The following is a 24,574-nucleotide window of genomic DNA, read 5'->3' as shown; positions in this document are numbered from 1 at the left end:
GTTTTTTGTTTTTAAAATCTGCATATTAAAACAAGAATTTAGAGTGACTAAAACAAGAATTTAGATGGGGATAACTTTGACCTCTTAAGGTTTAGAGCTCCTTCCAGAGAGATGAGAAACAGCATGGATTTTCTGTGTACATTAACTGATTGAGGGCATTAAATATGTATATTATAAAGTAGAAAATACAGAGTTTAGGCACAGAAGAGTCCTATTCCTTCTGCATTTTCAGGAGTGACTTGAAAGGCAGTCTCGAAAGTATAGTCATGGACTTCAAAATACTGACAATGTGATCAAATTAAGATGAAAATGTATTATATTTACTGAATAAAGGTGACAAATATGCCTTAGACACATTATTGCCACTCTTATCTTGTTGATAAATATGAAACCATAGACATAGTTTCTCCGAAATGCTTCAGTAAAATGTCTATTTAAAAGTTCTCTTTGCTTTTTTTTAAATGCCTTAGCTCCTGTTGGCAGTGTGTGAGAAAAACACTACGATTGGGACCAGTTGTCAGGGTGCTATGCTGCCCTCCATCACCAACGTTATCAACCTTGCTGACAGTCATGACAGGGCGGCATTTGCTATGGTAACCCATGTCAAACAAGAGCCTCGGGAAAGGGAAAACAGTGAATCCAAAGAAGAGGTAACTTGCAGAAAGCACAGTAGAAAAATAACGTTTTTGATGAAAGCATCTCTTCTTGGTTTCTCATTAAATAAATTTGGAGAACGTGCCTTGAAGATGATGTGCAGAGTTTGTTCTGTATACCTTGTGTGTAATGTGTTGTATTTTAACTGTGCATGGCTTTTTCAGAACTTGCATTCATTCATTTAGCCCTTTCTTTAGTACAGTACACTAGCAATCCTACTTCTGAACACAAAGAACTAATAGAAATAGTGAGACCTAAAATAGTTTGATCAGAAGGAATATTTTGTATTTGTATAGGGGGAAAAAAAAGTACTTAGAAAATACCTGCATGCTTTGAATCGTTATTTCTGTATAGGATGTTGAAATTGACATTGAATTGGCTCCGGGAGATCAAACCAGCACACCTAAAACTAAAGAACTTTCTGAGAAGGACATTGGCAATCAGCTGCACATGTTGACCAACCGACATGACAAATTTCTTGACTCTCTTCGAGAAGTGAAGGTTGGTACTTGGTTATTAATTTCCTGACAAATAATTTTAATACTGAAATCTTCAACCTGACCTGACATAATTTATGATCTATTTTTTTAGCTTATGTTTTTTGTATAGACAACCCTTCAAATCTGATGTAATTTCTTATTTGTGTAGTGTAAAAAAATGTTAAGTGTTTACTTAATTGCTGCTTGTTACTGTATCAATCTTACACAGTTAAATTTCTTCCTCGTCCACCTGTAAGTTCATTTTAACTGTTAAGAAAATTGTGGTGGCAGAGACAGAGCTCAAAAAAAAGTCTATCACATCTTGTATTAAAATAATTAATAAGAAAGTAATTTTAACTGAAAGCTATTTTGAAATAATTTTTGTAGTAGTAATAGGTCTAGCCAATTAACTTGATCATTTCTATTACCAAAGTCATTAACTTTCTTCCTTTTTTTTTTTTTTTTGAAACCAGTTACAGTAATGAATAAGAGTCTTGATCAACATGAAAACAGCATTAAATTCATTTTACGGTAGTTTTCATTGATAAAGAAAACATTTTTGATATGTTGTTTGGAAAAGGCATTTACATTACTGCTTAAACAGCTGTATAACTGAACTGTTTTTCAGTAGTATTGTATTTTTCCCATGTTACATAGATCTTTCTTTTTGTTTCTAGACTGGAGCATTGCTGAGTGCCTTTGTTCAGTTATGTCATATTTCTACACCATTAGCAGAGAAGACTTGGATCCAGCTTTTTTCACGACTGTGGAAGATCTTGTCTGACAGACAGCAACATGTGAGAATCTCTCTTTTAATGAATTCCTCTGTAAATGACTGGCATTTCAGGAAAATGTATTTGTGCTAAATGACTTGTTCACTTGCTTTGAGAAGTTTGCCATCTTTTGTGACTAGTTAATGCTGTACATCTGCATCAGTACATGTTTTGAAAGAAACAGGGCCCTTCAGTTTACTAAGAACTACATTTATCAAACGTTTGTTCCCAGACACACACTGTATTAACCAGTTTTTGAATCCAAATTTTGTAATAGTTAGCTCTTCATTCAGATTTGTCTATCCTTATGTTTTCGTTCCAGGCTCTGGCAGGTGAAATAAGCCCTTTCTTGTGCAGTGGTAGCCATCAAGTACAGCGAGATTGCCAGCCAAGTGCACTGAATTGCTTTGTGGAAGCAATGTCACAGTGTGTTCCTCCCATTCCCATCAGACCTTGTGTCCTGAAATACTTAGGGAAAACTCACAATCTCTGGTTTCGTTCTACGCTGATGCTGGAACATCAAGCCTTTGAAAAAGGACTGAGCCTACAAATTAAGCCTAAACAGACAACAGAATTTTATGAGCAGGAAAGTATAACTCCTCCTCAACAGGTAAGGTGTTATATTAATTGAAAAAGGTTATAAAATGTGGAGATTAAAACATGGCAACAGTGTAGTACAATAGCTTTAGAAGCTTGTTGAAGGAGTGTCCATTTTTAATTCAGTGATGGAATTCCTGACCTTGTATGTTCGTGAATAGTCACTTGCAATATTGACTACTTTGCATCTTACCTATTTCTCCTGCCTTTCTTTCACATGGCATTGGTACTTTTATGTTTTTCTCTCTTGATCTCTCTTTCCTATCTGCTTTTCAACCTAGTTCTCTTCAGCACTGTAAAATTAGATCAAACCATTTCTGCCCTTTATTTTAAATCTAATGTAGGAGCGTATACCGCCTCTGTCTCCCTCAAAGGAGAGTGTGCTTTCCCTAACAAATTATGGTTGTTGTTGTATGACCTTAAGGAATTATTTGCTAAGCAAAATTGAGTTCTCTGTAAACAGATACTGTTGTGTTTAGTAGTCTGTCAGGTAGTGTTTGTGAGTAGTTGAGGAAGATAAATATTATAGATTATTTCTATGTTAAAGGGTGAGTTGTTGGTTTGTTAAACAATTTTTTTCTATGAATTGATCTGATATTTTAAGGAAGCCAAACAAGAATCGAATCGATACACGTTTGTACGTTCATAGGTGTGTGGTTTTGTTGTTTTTTTTTTTTTGTCATGTACTGCTGTGTTGGTGTTCTCAGTACTTGGTCATTATTAATGGCTTACCATCTAGAATTTTAAAAAGAGGCATGAACAAATATTTATTTTCATGACTTTCTCAACTTGCTTCAGTATAGAAGATGTGGTTTTGCTAACTACTATGCTTTGTAGTGATGGATTGCAGAGAAACACTGCTCTTAATGTTCTAGGAAATACTGGATTCCCTTGCTGAGCTCTACTCTTTGTTACAAGAAGAGGATATGTGGGCTGGGCTATGGCAGAAACGCTGTAAATTCCCAGAGACAGCAACAGCTATTGCCTATGAACAACATGGCTTTTTTGAACAGGTATGCTCTTGATACGGGAAATAATCTGAGATTTTACTGTTGGGATGAATATGCTGGTCAGCAAGAAAATATTCTGAGCAGTAATTTAGAAGACTTCAGTCTTCTAAACTAGAAAGTGCTACAACAGCTTCTTTTCTGGCTAACATAATACTTTAAGGCCATGTAATACCTAGATAAGGTAAGACTTCTTGAGTATGTTCGTCAGCTTTTTATCACATTTGTAAAGCTACCAAGTAATGTCTATTTCAGAAATGAGTTAACACACCTCATTGTTTGTTTTTTATTTAAAACTTAGAATATATATATTACTTAAAGCAACTGTTCAGTTAATGTGTATGTAACAGATGGAAAAGTAAACCAGTATGAATTTTATTCAGGCACAAGAAACTTATGAAAAAGCAATGGAAAAGGCTAAAAAAGAACATGAACGGAACAATGCTTCTCCTTCTATCTTCCCCGAGTATCAGCTCTGGGAAGATCATTGGATTCGGTAAGACTCTAAAGCTGATGTAGAAGAAGTATTGCTGCCCTGCAATAGAAGTAGAATACCCTGCTGGTTTAAAATATTAGTTCCTAGAAAAAGCTTAGCTCAGGACTTTTAAGATACAGGGAAAACTTAAGGGAATAAAAAAGCTACTTTTTTACTTCCTTAACAGACCCTCAGAACTGATATGTCTGAAGACTTGTAAAATTGTAATTTGTTATTGGTGCAAACAGATTGGAACTAAAATTTGTTTTTTCCATTTAAAATGGTTGTTCTGGGAGACAGAAAATGCAGTTTCTCCCTGTTCACAGATTTCTGTATTGTAATTGGTAGTAAATTAATAAAATAACAGATATCCTTCCAACTGGATAAGGTATTTGCAGTGCTTGCAAACAAAAAATAAACAAACAAATATACTGATAATATTCTAATACAAAGCATTAGTAGTCACTTCTTTTGAATTTTTGTTGTTGGTAAATAAATTTACGATGGTTTCAATTTTCGTAGTTGCTCAAAAGAACTGAATCAGTGGGAACCTTTGACAGAATACGGCCAGTCAAAAGGACACATCAATCCTTACCTAGTATTGGAATGTGCATGGCGGGTTTCAAACTGGACAGCCATGAAGGAAGCTCTGGTGCAGGTGAGTGAGGGCTTTTTATGCTAGTGTTTAGTTTCTTTGTTCGTTTTACTGATAACATTTCTAACAAGGCAGTATTACAGCTCATTTCACAGAAACAGTAAACTCATCGTCAGAAGTTTTCTCTGATGTACCAGCACACAGCTGGGTGTTTTGGCAATTGAGGCATGTCATTTCATAAGACGAACTTGATTCTTTTTTTCTCTCTTTATAAAGCTGTACAATGTAAGAAATTTAGTTGGGGCAGATGAAAGATTTGGTGCATAGTGCTGAGTTATTAAAAAGCTACAAATGCTTGCCACCGAAGTGTGTGCTGGCAGTGATATATGGAGAAACATAGGATGGGACCCTTGCAAGTATATGGTATTAGATAAAACTGAACTCAAAGGTTTATGGGGGATGAGAGGGACATTTTTACATCTTATGCCTTTATGGGAACAAGCGTTCCTTTTATGAAAGGGATAAAATAAGAAAATACTTCAGTCATTGGCTCGTTGTCTGTAGACAATGTAACTGTTTCCAGGTCTAACAGGGAATAATAAAAAACAAAACAAAACAAAAAAAACATTGCCTCTGTTTTTGTTTGCTTAAGCACCTGAAAGGCAAAGCTGAAGTGTTCTTAACTTCCACTGTCCAAATATAAAACTGCTAAACACAGTTTACTCTGTTCATCTGCACTGCATTTGAGGGGAGATTATGATGTGTGAAAAATGTGAGAGTCAGGGAGTTGTCAACTAAATTTGGTTTACATGTAATACCTTAGTGTTATCTAAGGAATATTTGTAAAGCTATTTCAAAATCCTTGTTAAGAGATTTCAGAATATACACGTGTGGCTCCTGCCTGTCTCTTGCCTTTTTCTTGAACATCTTTCAAATCATTTTTCAGAGATCCAACTGTAGCCATAGTTCGTTAAATGTACGTGCAGCAGATTGTGTGAATCTGTGCGTTAGGATCAGCACTGTGTTCAGTTAAGTGCTATGTGCGTTATGAAAGCTGCTCTTTGCAGTATTGTTTGCCCTTTTTTACCTTTCTTGCCTGAACTGTATTGTTCTGTCTTCTGGAGTCATGGAGTTCTATGTCTGTAGACTTATGGCAAGGGCATTTTTGCAATGCCACAGAGTGATGTGTGGTTTGGTTTGGTTTTGTTTAGTTGGTTGGTTGTTTTTTCTCCCCCTTCTCTATGCTGTTAAATTACTTTGCATGTGAAGAACTTGAAGGTGGCTTCCAGGCATCAGACAGAAAACTTGAACTGGTTTAACTGGAACTGGTCATAATTCCAAATGAAGCTTTACATTCATGCGTTACTTAAATGGAAGCAATGCAACCTGTATGCATCATTAATATGCAGACTTTTAGATATGGCAAAATGTTGCTAGGCGTTTAAAAGAGCAAAAAAATCCCTGAAAAAGCAACACATGAAATCTGAGTTTGTGTCCATTGGTTGGAAAGGCTGATGTACGCTGCAGATTATGCTGCTAATCGTTACTTTAATGAAGAAAAAACTGGGTAAATAGACTATAGAACAGAGATGAAGAAAGTAATTTCCTTTGGTAAAACCCTCAGAGAGGAGGAGGCATTGAATTAAATATTGCAGCATGCATCGTTGAGATTGGCAGTGCAGGAGACAGTTTGAACTGATGGGCAGTGACAGAGATGGGGACTGGATTTGAAGACGACCAGGATTGCAGGAAGAGGTGGGTTACTTCTGAGGGAAAAGTAATTTGAATCCACATAAATAGGTTTATAAAACAAATAGAATCGTAATGCATACGCACAAGGTCATACTTAGCTTTTAGATAATTGACTTTCAAATGGGTTCACCAAACTATTTTTTGGTGTATGATATATACCAGAACACACGCAAGTCTTAACAAACAAACAAACAAACAAAAACAATTATATAGACCACTTGTAAGAAAGAGCAGGCTTTTGTGGTGCTGTTTAATTCTACACTCTTTAAAACAAAAGTAAAAAAGAAGCAAAAAAAAAAAAAAGAAACTAACAAGTATTTTTCTCTCCTCTCAGATCATGACAATTTGTGGTAGGTTTCGTGCTAGAAGTAATTATCGTAATGTTGTGAAGATTTGTTAAAATACACGTTTATGGCAGAGTACTACTTGTTTGATTTTTCCACATTCCATATTCTCCTTATTTCATCTTATGTGGAATCAAAGTATGAGTTGTATTTTTCTTATGTTTCAAAGCTTCCTCAAAGGTTTAATGCATTGATAGCTATATTTTTATAATTTAGTGTCAGGCTTACTGAATCCTAGAGTTATTTGTGTTGGAAGGGACTTTTGGAGGTCTGTTCAGAGAAGGCACAAGTAGATCAGGTTGTCTTCTCTAGTAGAGTTTTACTATCTCCAAGGAGTGAGATGCCACACTCTCTCTGGGCATAGTTTTCATCTGAAGTAGCAGAGATGTGCCCTGCCTGCTATACAGCGTTTAGAAACTAGCACCATAGCTAGCTTTTGTTAGGAACTAAGGAACTTGTGTGTAGCAGGTGAAGTAGTTGTCTTCCTCCTTTGGTAATGGATAAAATACATGGTTTGTGCTTTCCTGCTGTTGACCTTCCTGATTCATTATGAAGTTCATTATTACGTTCTGCTTGTGATTCATTTTGCTAAACAACTTGCATTTATAAAACATTTAACCTTTCCTTTGTCCTTTCCTGGGTTTCACTCATGAGCCCGCGTGTTCTGTGCTGTGTGCCTGACGTATGAACGCTCCATAAAGTTCTGCCTGTTACAGGAGAGCTTGAAGGCAGGGGGCACGCTGCATATAGAGGATAACATATCAAAAGATCAAAATCTTCAAGATCCTTTTCTTTCCAAGTGTAATATCTTTTTTTTTTTTTTTTTCCTGTTAATAAAGTTTAAATGGCTAGGTAAACATGCATAGAATGACCCCTATTTTCTGAGAAGATGCGACAGAAAATACATAGGTAGATGTTTTTCTATCTGAGAGCAAATTCTGAGGAATTCTTCCACATTGTACCCTCTCTTAGGCATCTTTTTCCTGACTGGTTTAAGAACCATCCCATGAGCATCAGCCCATGATTATGGTTCCTGAGGTTGCAATAAAGTATAGGGCCGTGCATCCATCTCGGGCTTCTTGGGACAAGCAACAGACTTCGGTATTGGTGTTGCCAGTAGATTTTTTTGGGATTATTATTAATTTTTTTAACTTTGTATGCCAAATCACTGTTTTATAGAAGACTGAAAACTTAAACAACAACAACAACAACAAACAAACAAACAAACAAAAACCCACAACTATTATTTTAAGGAAATACACCTTCTTTTCATAGTAAGTAGAGTTGTTTGTCTTTGATTAGTTAATGTAGAAACGTAAATCAGATGTAGGACTGATTACAGTAGAACAAATTACTGAAAGGTGAGAACACTGCATTAAATCACAAGTAGAAAGGAACTTGCTGATCTTTGTTGCAGTGTAGCTATATACTGTGACATTCCTGGTATTACTCTGCTAAAGATGTCAGAGCTTGGAATAAGGGAGCAAATTGCATATTTAAAATACATTTTTACTGGCAAAGCTCTGGGCAGAGCCTTAGGCAGCGTTTTTTCATGTTGCAGAGACTTAGCCAGGAGAATTAGTCCTGCACTTCATTGGGCTTTATTGTTTCATCATTACTGTTTAAGTTTTGAACCAATACCCAGCAGTTAAAAATATTGCATGTCAAATAGTCAGTTGGCTGTCTACTTTCATAATATTTGCAAAAGTTAAAACATGAAAAATGCTGAGCATCTTTTAATTCCGGTACCTAGCAGGATTAAGTTTCTGTATACAAAATATCCTAATGGCATGCTTCATTCTGACAACTTATTCTTGCATGATAAATATGTCGAATTGTATGTCTCTCTTCCTTTCTTCAAAATCAGACTTTTTTTTTTTCAATGTAGTGTTTATTCTTCTATAACAGTGCCTGTTGTCAGAAGGCAAAGCAGGTGTATGCAGTCCGTATGTTTTGCTTTTAAAGGCTACACTGTGAAAACTGAAAAAGTTGTTTAATTAATTAAAGGCAGCGTTGTCTTTTATTAGAACCTAAATTAAGGGTGTCCAACCACTGCAACATTTGAAATTGAATTCTCCCATACTTGTAGTACTGATGGTTCAAATTAAATAGTTGTCTCTAAAGATGTATTTTTATCAATTTTCAGTCCATGTGAAACTAAATCTCTAAGTAGCAAGCTGTACTACAGCTACAACAATGATCCAATAGGTCATATTTACATTTTGATTAACTCTTTTGCTCTTTTAAAAAATGGTATGCAACTTTACTGGGTAATTATAGAAGTGATGGTATTTGAGAAACGTTTAAAACCTAAAATAAGAACTATATCGTACAATATATTTTAAGCCTTGAGTTAGAACAGAATGAAATAGATCATGTCAGATAGATTCTGGTTTTGGAAATTGAGTTGAGTATAAGTGACAACCACGAGTAACTGCTGATATGCTCTAGATGCAGTTATATTAAACAAGATATTTTCAGTAATGAGACATTCACTAACTGACTAAAGAGAAGATGTTGCTGAAGCCATAAATGGAGCTTGTTTGGCGCTACTCAGGTTCTTATAAAAGAAGTGTCAGGACACATGTTTGCATAAATATTAGGTTGTGAAAGAATAATTGCTTCTATGCTGCTACACTGGTTACTCCCAATTGTACTGGTATTCTTTAATGCACCTGTTTTTAAAAACTTACTTAGCATACAAGTTTTTTCGATTATATGAAGCTCCATTGTTGATCCATGGGTCAGAAGAGTCAGAAAAGATGGCAGATAGTATCAGTTTTCATAAATCTTTGGGAAACATTTTTAATAATCTACATATTAAAGTTGAGCTATTAAAATACCATGTGGCCTTTGATAGGACCCAAGACTCATTTCCATTTGCTCACATTGCCATTGTGTTTAATGATCCAGCAGATAATGTAATAAAAAAGAGATTATTTTCACTGTGTAAGTGTAAGGTTGCTACCTGGCAGTTTCTCTCTGCTGGCTCAGGCATAAAAGTCAGTTGAGGATAAGCAGAAAAAACAATCGTAATGCTTAAGATACAGTATATCAACATGGAGATAATGTAGAGGAATTTCTGTGTTGCATATCAGGGCGAAAAAAGTTTGATGTGAAGATTAAAAATGAGAAACCAAATGAGTTCTGGATTTAAGGCCTGTGGTGTCGGATAGGGAGCAGTTAAGCATTTAGTTACGTGTATGTTTACTGTAAAATAAGAATTCAGTTGCTAAACAATTGTGCTTTGCTGTTTCTAGTTGCCATATTTCTGTTTTTCCAGGATTTAAAAAAAAATGGTTTAAAATTGTATTTTAATTGTTTTATCACTGCCACCTGACTTTGCATCTGTATTCAGAAATTATTTTGACATAAATGGGAAGGTTACTTGTAGATGATTGAAAAAAAGAAATCAATTGTTTATTCCCATCAATTTAGTAATGTCTTAGAGGAGGCAGTTAGGAAGTATAATGCTGGTGTAATGTGCTGACAGATAGGGACGGGATCCTTTTAAGTGAGAAGTTGACATTACTTGTTCTGGAGCCCCCGAAGCATTTCAGAGGTAGTAGACTATCTGCTGAGAAGCATCTTTTTTCTCTTTACAGGGTGAATTGGTTTGCAGTGAGCTTCATGCTCCTGTTGCAAGACTGCTTTCAGCTTGCTCAGCTGTCTCTGAGCTACTCTACGATCGTCAGAGTAAAAAATACCCTAACAGCAGGCTGTGTGAAGGAACTGCTTGTGCTGAATTTGCAATTTATTTGCTAGCCTACCCTAACGAATAATTATTAGAGTGCCTAAGTTCCTCTAATGAGAAATGTTGATATTTTAGTGTGGTATTTTTAAAACAAAAAATAAACCTGTTTAAGAAATCTTTAAAAAATACATCAGAAATGTTGCATTTAAGTATGAATAATCTTTACTGGGCTTTTTTCCATTACCAGGTGGAGCTGAGTTGTCCAAAAGAGATGGCTTGGAAAGTGAACATGTACAGAGGATACTTAGCAATTTGCCATCCTGAAGAGCAGCAGCTTAACTTCATTGAGCGCCTGGTGGAGATGGCGAGTAGTCTGGCTATTCGGGAGTGGAGGCGGCTTCCTCACGTAGTCTCCCATGTTCATACTCCCCTTCTCCAGGTGAGAATTAAGAGTTGTTTGAATCAGTTATTTTCTGGTACCAGGTCTCAGGACTTCTAATAACTGTGAGTATAAAATACTCTGCTGCATAGTACTGATTAGTTCTCCTAATGGCATTTCTTTGTTAAAAATTGTGGAATGTGCATTTTGACTGGGATTCCTTTGAAAGTCTTTATAGTTCACCTGAATTTGTTCTGCTTGTGGTGTATAGAGGTAGCTATTTAAAAACTGACAAATGGCTCAGCCTTCTTTGTGGGCTAATGCTTATGTGCTGCGGTACTTGGAGTTCTTGAACATTCAGTGGGTTTTGAAGTAAGATCCATTTTGAGTAGGTATATTATTACATTATATTACTTGTGGAAATGTTGAAATAACCTCCAAAGTGTTCTTTCAGTTAGTTTGAAAATGTGTTAAATGCAGAATGGAATTTTGTCAATTGTAACCCACTCACGTAATTTTATTTTATTTTTTTAAATCTAAGCTAAGTGTCAATGCCCTATAAAGGAAAAGCATATTTAGAAATGCTGGTATTGCTGAGCAAGTTCTGAACATCCCTGTGGCTTAAGCATTAGGGTCAAAGAAACAGAAGCTTTAAGGGTCTTGTTAGTGAAGGACTTTTCAGATGAAGCTCTGGGCAATGCGAACCTTATTGTTTTTTGTTTTTTTTTTTTTTTTTGTCAGTTCCATATTATTTTGCTAAATGTTCTGATTTGCCATTCCCCAAGCCATTTTCTACTGGTAGGGCTGTAAAATGGTTTTGTCTGCTCCTTTTTTATGGCAGGATGAAGCCATCTGAAGATCTTCAGATGACTTGGGTTGGTGTGCCCTCTGAGCTCCTTCAAGGGCACTTGGGTTGGAAAGTTAGAACAGCAGGTTGAGCCTGCTGTGTGGTTCTGTGAGCACATCGGTGTTGAATATAAATGGTAGAAAGAATCACAGAATTGTCTAGGTTGGAAGAGACCTCCAAGATCACCCAGTCCAACTTCTGACCTAACCCTAACAAGTCTTCCACTAAACCATATCACTAAGCTAAAGAAAGCTTTTGTAGCACATAAAGTGCCCAGTTTGGTACATCCATTATTTCTCTTTTTTTTTTAGTGGGTCTTGGGAATATAGCAGATGCCATCAAGAGCATCAGGGAAAGGAATCGGGAGGGAATATAGTCTCCGAATTATGTGATATTTTATTGGACAGGGAGAGACCTGTATACAACTTCTGCTGTAAAGGAGAGTGGATTGTGTTGGTTAAACTAATGTGTACCTCAAAGCTTCATGTGTTGGTCTGCAGCGATATTAGTTGTCTGGCAAGGTCATTTGGCAGTTCTGATCAGTGTTGATTTAAAATCTTGAAGTAAGGTATGAAGAATTCCCATCCTAAATCATGTTGCTTCACAGTCAGGGAGATCTTGTGCATTGGGCAGAGTGATTGTGGCTCTCCTCAGCTAGTCTGATGCCAGCTGCAGAAAATAAAACATCGTTGGTCTGAGTGGGAGGCCATATTCCAGTAATTCGCCGTGCCAGCATCTGGGTGCATGCCTTACAAGTTTGTGCTGATGGAAGAGGTTACTGCTTCCAACTAATTAGCTCATTTTAATTCCAGTATATTACAGAGCACTTATATGAATAGGTCAGCTAGAAGATTTGAGACAGTGGTGACCTTCGTCAAGGGCCTTTTATGAACCAAGAAGGAACAGATTTCATGATTCAGAAGAGCGGGGAGCCCAGTGGCCTTACTTCTTTGGGATTTGAAGGAGATCAGTATGTTTTCTGGACAAAAAAAATGGACAAAGTGAGTGTAAAGTTTTGAGAGGAGCTTAATTCTAAAGTAAGGGCAGAATTCTGGCAATGAAGCAGCAAACTGTCCTGTCCAGAATGAAATGAGGGACAGCTAATTAATTTAGGGTTACAACAACTTCAAAAACAAAACAAACAAAAAATCCCCCAAAACAACAACAAAACCAAACCAACAACAAAAAAAAAGAAAATGCCCAAAGTCGAGTATCATCTAGTAGTTATTGGCTTATTTCTTTAGCAAGCTCATTTAAATAGGGGCGTAAATTTGTAACTTCAGTTTCATACTGTCCTGTAAAATTACTGCAGTATATTGCACATGGTCTTTACCAGCACAAATGTTTAAATAAATTCTTGTGTGCATACTTGAATCCTTTACTTAGAAAGGATGAGTAACTTTCCAGTTGGTTATCCCAGCCCATATTTCAGCCTTCAAATTGTTAAATATTACAAAGCAAAGAATTTTCTCAGCATTTATATAAATGTATATTAGTTTTAAGGTATTGTACACAAGATACGTCTTTATTTTTGCTTGTGAAAAATCTTTTATTTTTTTCGTGCAATGCTAGCACTTCAGTTTAAAGAACAGATATGCTTAAATTCTCTGTTTTTAGTCTTTCTCTTTGGCATAAATGTTTCTCAGGGAAATGATACACTTAAAAAATTAGGGGAAGACTTGTTTTCTTGTCCTGTCAGGAAGAGCTTGTGAGAACTTGCTGAGACTGTTTCTTTTTTCAGACTTCCAGAAATATTTTTGTGAAGCAGCTGGTACAACTTTGATCACATAGAATATGCAGTTTACTAATTACAAGAGATGAAATAACATGTAAAGCGGTGAAAAATGTATGGCTTGTGTCCTTTCACACATTTCACTGTAACAGAAATGGGTAACTTCTTCCCTTTTAAATGTGTGAAATGTCAACACTTATCCTTTTGCTTTCTCTTGGATTTAATTATGTAAGTAATTCACAACTGTAAGAGAACTTCTGAGAGTAGATGTTATTGCCAAGTATAATTGAATGGAAGTAGGTGCCTAAACGCATCTCTAAGAAATGGGATTTGGCTTTGAGTTGCTTTCCGAAGCTTCTTGAAAAGGAACCTAGTGTCTTCCAATTTGGACTGTGCAGCTGTAGCCAGAGCGTGGAAGTGGGGCTGGGGGAGAGTTGTGTTCAGTTTGTCATGCAGTATGTGATTGGGAATAAACATGCCAGTAATTTGTTTGAAGGGCTGATTGCGTCCCTCATTAGGCATCCTGATAAACAAGCATCCGTCAAAGATTAGCTCTCATTACAGTGAAGGAAGCCTTTCATCTCCAAGGGGGAAACTGTGGGATATCTCTGTGCAGTATGATCTGAGATTTGATAATGGGGGATGCATTTCTTGATGGACTGGTGCTCAGAGAACTGTGAATGAACCTTACCCACAGAAGTGCAGAGGATACTACTTTCTAAGTTCTTTTTAATATAGTGGCTTCCATAATTCTGTGGAGGATGAGTAGTTCACCCTGTGTGTCAGGCCTGGTTTGATTCATGAGTGCCTAAATCCACATGATCTAAGCTACCCCACTAAGTTGTACTTGTGGGTAGAGCTTACACAGCATGCTTTTGGATTTTTATAATACATGTTGATGCATCAGACAGAGTGAATGAATATGGAAAAATTCTCCATATTGTGAAGAAGCTGTCAAGAAATAGGTAAGGCATAAATAATTGTACAAGGTTTCATTTGTTTGAGCTGATATACAACTGGAAGACTTCTTGACTACATTAATTCCTTTTTGATAAGTTTTCACTGATGGTTTTGAGTTTTTTCTCCCATGGATGGGCAATATCTGCAGCATGAAAGGGTTACTATTGCTAAATAAAGCATTTGAATGCTTTCAGATATCAATTAAAATAAGCTTTTAAAATAATCTAATATGTATATATCCCTCATGAAGAAATGATAAATTAGGCAATGACTGACAGAGGTACAAATGCAGCCATGAATTTGCACTGCGGTAATTACTTTTTTTTTTTTTTAATATCAGATAGTAAGTGATTAAATACCTGTGAGAAAATTAAATTTATGTGATGAATGGGTGTAGGATGAAGGTTAAGCTATTGTGAGAGCTGATACTGAGATGACTGTAGGAAAATATTACTTTGTTTAATTTATTTTGTTTCGAGAGATTTCACTGTGTAAATTTGGATGGCTTTTTTTTTTTTTTAAGTAGTTATCTTATTTGGTTGATTAACAGTGAATACAACTGTTATCTGCCAGGGAGGTAGCTTAGAGAATACTACATTGGTTTTATTGTACTACAGGTAATTAAATTCCTTTAATGTTTGCAGGCCTCTTCTTCAACTTGTTGAAGTTTAACAAAATGTCTGCTGCCTTTAGTAGATTTGAGGCTACTGCCACCTCCTGTTTGCTCCTTTCATTAATTTGAGAGTAGTGGATGTTTGTGGAAAAAAAAACATTCTTGATCTAAGTGATTTCTCACAGTTAAGTTTTTTTGGAGATTGTCTTAATAGTTTCAGGAATGCACAGTGTTGCTGCACATTCAAGCTTCTATTAAGAGGTGAGATCGTGATTAGGGAATTTATGCTAGTAGGTTCTGTTAAAAGTTTTGTTTTGATTATTTTCTTTTGACCACTACCATTTTGTGAAAGCATTTGCTTTCTAAATTAAAGAAAGAATGAGGGAATTTTGATCTTACTAGCCTAGCATTAAGGAAAGACATGTCACTGCTTCCCCAACTGAAACCTTGGAAGCAAACTCATAGCGTTATAGGAAGAACGCATTAACCATAGGTTGGCGGTGTCTGTTTGCAACCAGGGCGTTTAGGTTTTGTCAGAATGAGTTGTTCCTGAAATGAACTTCAGAGGAGGGGAGCCTGAAGTCAATGCAATGACCTCTTGCAAGCGTGTCGGAAGGTACTTTATGTCACATTCATATACTTTATAAAATAATTTGGTTGTTAGATATAGACACCCATTGGTATAAATTCTGTACTGGTGACTCAGTGGCTGAATATGACATTTCTGTTCAGTAAGCGAATTGTTGAGTGAAACTTGCATTGTGATTTATTATTTTTTTCATAATTATTACAATGATTAATGGTCATTTGTGCAAATAATGACCCCAAATGGCATAGTTTTATCTTTACTTGATGATTTAAAAGTGGACTCATCAGAAGGATCTTTTTCTATTGGCTCACTTATTGTACTGTCTGTTAGGATAATTTATGTTGTGTAATGTTTTCTAGGCAGCACAGCAAATAATTGAACTTCAAGAAGCAGCCCAAATAAATGCAGGATTGCAACCGACTAATCTAGGAAGGAACAACAGCTTACATGATATGAAGACTGTTGTAAAGACTTGGAGGAACAGGTTACCTATTGTGTCAGATGATTTATCCCACTGGAGCAGCATTTTCATGTGGAGACAGCATCATTACCAGGGTAAAACTGCCTGGTCCAGCATGCATTCATCATGTAATTTTCCAGACAACACATTGTTTGAAATAAGTTATTTCTATTCTTTTTATTTAAATATGCAATAATTTTCTTGATTTTTAACAAGGTTGTTTTTATCCAGTTTCCATGTAAATGTTCCATTAAGTCATAATTTCATATGTATTGTGTAAGATTTTGCTATATGTATGGTTTCATTTATACTGACAAAAGTTTCGTGTTTTGTCTCTAGCCATTGTAACTGCATACGAGAATAGTTCTCAGCATGATCCTAGTTCCAATAATGCTATGTTGGGGGTTCATGCTTCTGCATCAGCAATTATCCAGTATGGAAAGATAGCTCGAAAACAAGGGCTGGTCAACGTAGCTCTGGACATACTGAGTCGCATTCATACAATTCCAACTGTACCCATCGTGGACTGCTTTCAGAAGATTCGCCAGCAAGTTAAATGTTACCTTCAGTTGGCTGGAGTTATGGGCAAAAATGAATGTATGCAGGTATGGTAGCTTTATCTCTGAAGTTGTTACTGAGGATTATAAGGGCCGTCAGATGTATTGATTTAAATAAACTGCCTGTGTACAGAACAGTGCCAGAATTTTGTTGTTCAGGTTTTATCATGTCTAGTGTTAAGTAACATTGTTAGTCAAAGGCAGTTATTGTCCTTTTTGAACTGAATACTGTGAGAATTTTAAAAATTAACCAAATAAAAACTAAAGTGGAAGTACGTAGTTTGAAATCTTCAAAGTCCTTTCCATTTGTTTATTTTGTAAAATACATGAATTGCAAAAGGACAGCACAGTTGTACCACTGACTGAAGTACTAAATCAAAGTTTTTGAGTGACTTATTCATGAGTGAAGGGTGCTGGCATATGAAGTGAAAATGAGTTGGAAGGGAAGGAGAAAAAACATGATCGTAGGCAGAAAACCCTGACATATGATTATAAGGTCAGCAAACTTCAAGGTGGCAGTGGTAACCCATCTCCTGAATGTTGTCCATAGTATCTAACAGTTTTGCATAGAACATTAAGAACTTAGAATTGTTGTTAGTCTAGATTTTTTTAAAACTAAAAATACTGAAAATTCGTAGTATTTATTTTTCATTTATCTTCTATTGAAATTTCAAGAGGATGTTTTGACTTTTTTTTTTTACCAGTATATTCATTTTTATTAAAACTTCAGTTTTAGAAAGTTTTTTTCACTAAGACTCATTTAACAGGGTCTTGAAGTTATTGAATCAACTAATCTGAAGTACTTCACCAAGGAGATGACTGCTGAGTTCTATGCATTGAAGGGAATGTTCTTGGCACAGATAAACAAGTAAGTATATTGGCTGGAACAGGCATTAACACACATCTGAGAGAAATGCAGCTGAAGTATTTCAACACAGTATTTGAGCAGGAAAGTTGTTCCGTATGTTTATACCAGCCGAAAATTTGGCACAGCTGTATAAGAAAGTAAAAGTATGTGACAGTTCCTTTTTGGTTTGAAGATGCAATGATTGGTAATATTTCTGAGTATTGTAGGAAAAATTTAGTGAAAGCAGACATTACATCAGTTTTTTTTAGAGATGTGCAGAGGGAAGAGACAGGGAGAAGACTTCTGGCCAAAGCTTTGCAGTGTAAGATACTTTTTGCCTGTTTCTGTCACTAGGTAGACAAACTTGAAGTCTAACTGATGTCTTAATCTAACAAACCGATGTATTAGTGTAGTTGACAAAAGGAGACTTTAATTACATTCTCAAAGTAAGTGCCACATATAAAACCAAGGAAAAAATCTTACTCAGTCTGCAAGCTTAGAGGCTACCTAAACAAAGCTAGCCTACATCTTTGTTTCTCTTCATTTCTATTTCAATGCTCATTGTATGTGTCCTATTAGCAGCTGCAACTGATCAAGGGATAGGAAAATGTGTGGTGGCATAGTTCAGAGTCTGTAGAAAAATCTGCTGTATCGTGCAATATGGAAATGCAACAAAAACTGCAATTCAAATAATTGAATTGAAAAAATGAATGTGGTATGTGTTGGAGACAGCTTGCATTACAGCAATTAAACACCCAGGTCTAGGTCTTGCTTTCAAACTACCAGCTTTCTAGTATTTTTGCTTTATGCTGATAGGCACCTTGCTACTTTTAGGAAGATCTCTCTCTAATTTAGTAAACAGGCATTTCAGCAGTCAAATTTTATTGAGTGGTTACAGAAAAAACAACCTTCAGATTTTAGCAGCTTTTTGTATGTATAGTATTTCATGGCAGTACTGCTAGATGTTAAGTATTAGGTGGAATAATTCCTTTACCGCTACATTGTGGACACTTACAAAATGAAATCCATCAGTTTTTAAGTTGTACACTGCAACCACATGTAGCAATTTAAGTCAGGAAATGATGAATATCTTCTGTGGATGCAAGAGATAATTTTAAATAGGCAGAATGCACTTACTTTAATGGACAGTGCAATGGGCTTCCTTATGGCCATAAACGAGCTTAGTTTCAGTTGAGGTGTAAAGAGAAGAAAATCTCCCTCTCCCCAAACCCCATTTTTTAAATTTTATTTTAGTAAATTTATGCAGTTAGGGTAAAAGACGTATAAAAATGTATTTATACATTTCTTCAGGATAGATTGGAGTCTGTTTAAAACATGATTCTGATTTACTTACAATTTCTTAATCTTGCAAATAAACAAATATACAGGCATTTTCAAGCACCGCACGTGGTTAAGATGTTAGGAAGGTTACAGTTAGGAAGAATGGCCAAGTGTTGAACCTGAGAATTTGTGGCTACTGATCGCCTGTGTGTCAACTAAACTGGAAGGTAAAGGTCACCTCTGGTGTTGCATCTCTTCTGTGCTGCCCATTTGATGAGGAAGGTGATAGAAACCATTTTTAAAATCATCTCAGATGTCAAGAATGATGGATAGTAGAGAGGGAGAAAAGAAAATCTACTGAAAAGTCCTGTTTTTACAAAGGGGAAGTAGTAATAAAAAGTCATTTATCAGGCTGCTTCTGTGGTACTGTGCTTCAAAACTTCAACCTAAGATGCAGAAAGCATCTGAAAAAAAAATTTGTATAACATAGAAACAAATATGTATTTTGGCTGACAGTTACTTCTTATTTCATCTCAATAGCTAATCATCTTAATTTATCACTGTAATCCTACGTTTTATCACTGTAACCCTACAAGCTAATATTTTTTTTATAAAAAAACCTTATCTTTTAAAAAACTTTACGGTTTTTAAAAGTGAGACAAACAAGCATTACTTTTGTATTGTTTCTTGTAATGCTTATTCTGTAAGTGAGATGTGGAGCACTTTTCTTTAATAAGGAACATTGGAATACTTTAAAAGTTTCTTTGTTTCTGTTATGTGTATTTGAGTTTTCTCATCCTTTAGCCTTATGCCTGAAATATTACATAGCTTTGAGGGACTGTATGTATATTGGGATGAATCATACCAAATCTTGAACTGGGAGCATGTGAGGAAACCTAGAGAAGACTTCACAATTATCAAACCAATAATCCTTTTTTTTTCCTGAATCCAAGGCCTGTACTATTAGTCTTCATATTTCTTCACTTTTCATGTTGAAAAATGGATTTTTTTTTTAGCAGTGGGGGTGAGAATTTCCAGATAACTTTTTCCAGATAACATCAATTGTGAAGTTTTAATGACTTGGGTGGGAGAACACTTAAGGTGTATTCCACCAAAAAATAGCTAATATGATATCTTCACAATTTTACTTTCTCTTTTTTTTTTCCCCTCAGTAGAGAAGTATTTTTAGTGTATTTACTTCTGCTCTTCTTGTGTTACCATTTTTTCTTTGTTTTCTCCTCGAACCTTACTCTAGTGCTCAGGTTGCAAGTGCAGTCCGCTTGAAGTTTTTCAGAGTTTCAGGGAGTATTTGGGAATCTTAAGCATTTGCATAATTGGCTCCATTATGAACTGTTTACTTTCACAGCTCATGAAACTAAGGAAAGCTAAGAGAAAGTAATCATAAGACCTTACTAGAGAACTTAGTGGAAAAATATTATTGGGTGTTAAAGTAATTGAATACCCTGTCAGAGGTGTGAATCTTACATGATTCAGTGACTTTTTGTTAGTATAAAGCTCATATTCATTCTTGTCACAATGCAGGTCTGAAGAAGCAAACAAAGCTTTTTCTGCAGCTGTGCAGATGCATGATGTTCTAGTGAAAGCATGGGCGATGTGGGGTGACTACCTGGAGAATATCTTTGTGAAAGAACGTCAGCTTCATCTGGGTGTGTCTGCTATTACTTGCTATCTGCATGCATGTCGTCATCAGAATGAGAGCAAATCAAGAAAATACTTAGCGAAGGTAAGATGGAGATGTTTAAAAAAGGATTGGAGCACCACTTCTTCAGAAAAAGCTGGAATTATGTTCACATGCCCAAGTTCGTGTAATTAGAGGAATTTCATTTACTAATTGAAAGCTTTAATTTAGGCTGAAACTGTGCATACAGTTTCTGTACTGTCATTGCATGCAAGTCATCATGGCTTTCTCTACTTCATTAATTGTTTGGTTTTTTTTTTGGTCAGGGATAGGAACTGTGGATTACTACTGCTGTAGTGACTGTAGTGTCAGCTGTAATTAGTTTAATCTTTATTCTCCCAAGCAATCTTCTGCAAAAATACTGTTTCATTTTCTGAAATTTCTTGTACTGCTTTTTTCTTTTTAGTTCATTAACCAAACACAATTACTACATTTGTGCCCTCCTGCTAAGTGTTTGTCGTCGAGTCCACAAATATAACTTTAGTTATTTGTGAGTGCTTAAGATGTACAGTCAGTGCTTAATATAGCTTTATTTAAATATGGTTGTAGAAAAAGTATCTTTAGGGTTCGTCAGTTAAAATAATTTAAGAAAAAAAAAAACAAAACACAAAGGAATATTCAAATTCTTGCATCAAAATTAACTTATCTGAATAGTGTACTTATAGGTTCTGTAAACGTGTTTCAGTTCCCCATCCCCCAACCCATCCTTCCCTGTAAATACACTTGCATTTATTTTTTACATACTCTTAATCTCACTTCTGGAGGGAAAAAAAGGCCTTGACCAGTTATAATGAATCGAAGTTCTTGCATCTGAATAGGCCTTGACACTTAAAAGGACTCAAGGACTCCAGTGTCATATTAATAAGTATCTGTTTGTTTTCTGCACAGTCCAATTGACATGTCTTGAACTTATTTAAGCCCTGAGATGGCTCTTGAAACTCTGTTTCAGGTTCTTTGGCTGCTGAGTTTTGATGATGATAAGAACACACTAGCAGATGCAGTGGACAAGTACTGTATTGGTGTCCCACCCATTCAATGGTTGGCCTGGATTCCACAGCTGTTGACATGCTTGGTTGGCTCAGAGGGCAAACTTCTTCTGAACCTCATTAGTCAGGTAGGTACAGAAGATGAACACTAATTCTTTATTGTCTGTAATCTTTACTTTCAAGATGAGATGTATAAGAATTTTTAAAAACAAGAAAGCTTTAAAAATAGTGTTGTTTGCAACTGTTGATTATTTAATAAATGCGAATTACTCTTTATACGCAGAGTATTTTTAAGTTCAAAGAGGGTTACTTAATGAGACTAAACCTTATGAAAGTGTATGCCATATGTGCATAACACATTTTAGCTTTCCCTCTGCATTCTGTATTACACTTTTGTGAACACTAGTACACATCTAGGGGAACGTATAGTTAAATGGTCTTAACACAGGAGTAGGGCTGAAGAATTGTTGGCTCTAGTGACTAAAGGGCAGACATTTTAGTGCTTTGTTTTTTTATTAGACTTGATTGAAAAGTCAAGGCTCTGTCACAGTCAGAAATCTCTACAGGGGCTCTGTAAATTTTCATTGAAAATTTAGTATGTCAAATGATTAGAAAAATAAGGATAAGGTTTAGGGAGTCAGGTGAGGAATCTGACTTCCTGGATTTGTACCTCTGAAATGACAAATGAGCTTTGATCTTGCTTCAGGATTTTAAGATTTTACTGCCTACTACCATCTGTTCTGAAGCAGAATCAGAAGAACAGAACATGTACCTGTATCTCAGCATAAAATTGATTTACAGCATGTCTTTAGACTCAGGGATAATATGTGACATCTTTCCATTGATGCATTTTTAGATGCTGTTTTGGTATTGCTTAGTGTGAACAGGGTTCAAACATCCTGTTCTCAGAGATGTTAACTGTTCATGGTCTAGCTTAAGCTCTGTTTTAGGGTTCATAGAACCTGAAAATATTTTTGATGTTTGTTCATTCAGGTTATGGTAAAACAGTTGTGAGGTCCTGTTAACATACAGCTGGACCTAGGAAGCTCTTGCAATTGCTTTGTGCATTGAGGCCTGCGTACATAACTGTAGTGTGCATGTGTATGCATGTGTTTCTCCCTCCCTCTCCATTAAATTAAGGTGAAACTTTGAAGAAGCCATACACCCAAATAGCTTAAGAAAGCAAAGTTCTTAAGGCAAGATTTCTGACACACATGGCTTGGCATTTTCTTTTAACACTAGCGCTTAGCTGTGTTCTGACAGCAGGCAGATAAAACTTATTTCAAGGAGTTGTAGAGACTCTTTTTTTGGTAAGATCTTAGAACCATAGAATCATAGAATGTCCTGAGTTGGAAAAGGCCCACAAGGACTGTCATGTCTAACTCCTGGCTCTACACAGAGACCATCCAAAAATCAGCCAGCAATGCTGTGCCTGAATAGCACCCCAGGATACGGTTGCCCCTTTTGGCTGCCAGGGCACACTGCTGGCTCATTTTTAACTTGGTGTCAACCAGAACCCCCTGATCCCTTTCCTTGGGGCTGCTCTCCAGCCTTCTATCCTGCAGTCTATGTATACAGCTGGTGTTGCCCTGTCTCAGGTGCAGAATCTGTCACTTGCTCATACTGAACTTCATGCGGTTGCTGATTGTCCAGCCTTCTAGTTTGTCAAGATCCCTCTGCATATCCTGTATATACATTTCAGAAATGAGTGGCTACTCAGAAGTCCTACTATAGGTGGAGCTTAGGTTCATAAATATCACAGATATTTGTGTTTATCTTGCTTTTAAACTTTGGGTTCATAGAAGGAATATAAAATAAAAAAATATTTCCGTGTTACTAATTAAAAACTGTAAGTTTGCTGAAATGCTAGATCCTGAACTTTACAGTTCTTGTAAATAAAGTATTCTTGGAAGACAGCATGAGGCATATGTGTGTCAGGTTAGTAATCTGTCATAAATAACGCTTTACTGAACAGTTAAATGCCATTGCAAAACTTCTACCACTTGTCGTACCCATTTGGGTGAAAGAAAAATGCATGATTTAATGAGATTGTGGCTGGAGAAGCCTCTAATAATGTCTTAAGATGTGCTGTATTGCAGGTAGTACCTAGATATGTAATTTCTTTCCTTTATTAGGTACAGAGATTTATTAATTTTAAAGGGGATGCTGAATGTTAGTATCTCTTTAGCCTCCCCCCCCCCCCCCCCCCCCCCCCCCCCCCAATGGAAGTTAAAATCTTTTTTTGGTGAAATTGGTATCCCCTTACATTAAGTGCTGCAATTAGGTGCAGTAAAGTTACTCTCTAATGGGCCTTCTTATCATTTGCTGTGGGGCTCGCTGGGAATTGTGGCCTAATTTAAAGACTAACCGGTGTCATTATGTCTGTTTTTCTTCCATTATGTACATGAGTAAGATCTCTGAGCTGGCCCAGGTACTCTGGCATTATGCTATTTTCAGATTTATTAGGCAATACGATCTAGAAGTGCTAATTAGGTAATGTTGTAACAGTGTGTGGAGGGAGTCACCATTTCATCCCCTTTGGTTTTCTGTTACTGAAATGATCTTTAATTTTCTAGTTTTCTGTAAGCTGTTATTTAAAACAAGGAGCTGATTATTACTGAATTGCACTCATTTACAAAGATAATCTGTGTCTGTTGATCTGATGTGTAGTTAATTTTCCTTAACTGAGAAACATGTATATGTACATCTCCAAATAGGTGGGAAGAGTCTATCCCCAGGCTGTTTACTTCCCTATAAGGACCCTCTATTTGACCTTGAAGATAGAACAAAGAGAGCGCTACAAAAGTGGTGAGCTTGATACTCATAAAATTGTTTGGTTCCTTTGTAACTTAGTCATTATTTTGAGTTTCATCTAAATTTGCTGGGTCTTCACAGATTCTATAGGAAACATAGCAACTTCAAAAGGCCAAGGGAAAAATTCCTTGTAAACTACTTCGTTTATGTTCATTTCTGTGAAGTGAAGTCTACAGATGACTTGAGCCGTCTTGAATGACATACTCACCAAGAAGAGTTTCATCTGGATTATTATGTCAATTAACTATTCGTAGTCACGCATTCTTTAATGGATTATTATCATTAAAAACAGCTAACCAAGTAGAAAATTCTTGGATTTCAAATACCAAAGAACTCTTTGGGTGCTTCTTTGGAGGAGGAGGAGGCACTCGCATACTATAATACTTCACTGTGTTCATATCAAGCAACAGAGGTTTCTGTTCCAAAATCTTGATATTACC

At 36.1% G+C, this 24,574-nt stretch overlaps 1 protein-coding gene across 6 annotated transcripts in view; it reads left to right on the top strand.

The window, feature by feature from the left end:
• TRRAP (transformation/transcription domain associated protein) overlaps positions 1 to 24,574 on the top strand; it is a 92,611-nt gene that overhangs the window by 49,910 nt on the left and 18,127 nt on the right. For 3 of the 6 annotated variants that reach the window (XM_048065413.2, XM_048065405.2, XM_048065409.2), the window contains exons 51-64: positions 471 to 650; positions 1,009 to 1,155; positions 1,811 to 1,930; positions 2,229 to 2,516; positions 3,379 to 3,516; positions 3,894 to 4,006; positions 4,508 to 4,643; positions 10,618 to 10,809; positions 15,850 to 16,078; positions 16,290 to 16,555; positions 17,275 to 17,375; positions 20,178 to 20,379; positions 21,284 to 21,448; positions 24,038 to 24,128. In XM_048065413.2, coding sequence (XP_047921370.1) covers positions 471 to 650; positions 1,009 to 1,155; positions 1,811 to 1,930; positions 2,229 to 2,516; positions 3,379 to 3,516; positions 3,894 to 4,006; positions 4,508 to 4,643; positions 10,618 to 10,809; positions 15,850 to 16,078; positions 16,290 to 16,555; positions 17,275 to 17,375; positions 20,178 to 20,379; positions 21,284 to 21,448; positions 24,038 to 24,128 — 2,368 coding nt within the window. Of the gene's footprint in view, positions 1 to 470; positions 651 to 1,008; positions 1,156 to 1,810; positions 1,931 to 2,228; positions 2,517 to 3,378; positions 3,517 to 3,893; positions 4,007 to 4,507; positions 4,644 to 10,617; positions 10,810 to 15,849; positions 16,079 to 16,289; positions 16,556 to 17,274; positions 17,376 to 18,742; positions 18,863 to 20,177; positions 20,380 to 21,283; positions 21,449 to 24,037; positions 24,129 to 24,574 lie in introns of those variants that run through there. The other 3 variants (XM_048065423.2, XM_048065419.2, XR_007163815.2) reach the window with 2 other exon arrangements.

The sequence above is a fragment of the Anser cygnoides genome, chromosome 15, assembly GCF_040182565.1.
Source record: "Anser cygnoides isolate HZ-2024a breed goose chromosome 15, Taihu_goose_T2T_genome, whole genome shotgun sequence".
NCBI classification, from domain to species: Eukaryota; Metazoa; Chordata; class Aves; order Anseriformes; family Anatidae; genus Anser; species Anser cygnoides.
Note: the sequence above shows the minus strand (reverse complement) of the source record. Positions and strands in the feature narration are given on the sequence as shown.